Here is a 374-nt window from a genome sequence, read left to right on the forward strand (position 1 = left end):
GGGGGGGGGGTGTCTGTGCGAGGCTATGCGTTTATTGTACTTGTATCATTGCTATGTGTTGCGATGGTGCTGATGCCCTGCCGCTTTCTTTTTATGCCTTTCCTCCTTAAGCTTTGTGTGTTGCCGTTGCGTGCGGTTGTGGTGCTGTGCAATATGTTTTCCGTCTGCTACGTGACAACGCCGTCGATGGAGGTGGCCCGCGACCTGTCGCGCCGCTTGGTCTTGTCGAAGAAGGTGGCGTGTGTGAACATCATTCCCGCAGTCACGTCCGTCTTCCAGTGGGAGGGCCGCGTGTGCGAGGAGACTGAGTGCCTCATGATGGTCAAAACACAGACGGCGCTTGTGGAGGAGGTGATCGCCGACGTGGTGCAGCA

The 374-nt window shown here is 57.0% G+C and overlaps 1 protein-coding gene across 1 annotated transcript; it reads left to right on the top strand.

Annotated features, from left to right (window-relative positions):
* Positions 1–63: 63 nt before the first annotated feature.
* DQ04_02731080 (divalent cation tolerance protein) lies at positions 64–372 on the top strand (the record flags this gene model as incomplete). The annotated part of the gene is made up of 1 exon (XM_009312162.1): positions 64–372. A coding segment is annotated over one exon (309 nt), but the record flags the coding sequence as incomplete, so codon positions are not given.
* Positions 373–374: the final 2 nt, after the last annotated feature.

This window comes from Trypanosoma grayi (genome assembly GCF_000691245.1).
Source record: "Trypanosoma grayi strain ANR4 Tgr_273_V1, whole genome shotgun sequence".
Classification (NCBI taxonomy): Eukaryota; Euglenozoa; class Kinetoplastea; order Trypanosomatida; family Trypanosomatidae; genus Trypanosoma; species Trypanosoma grayi.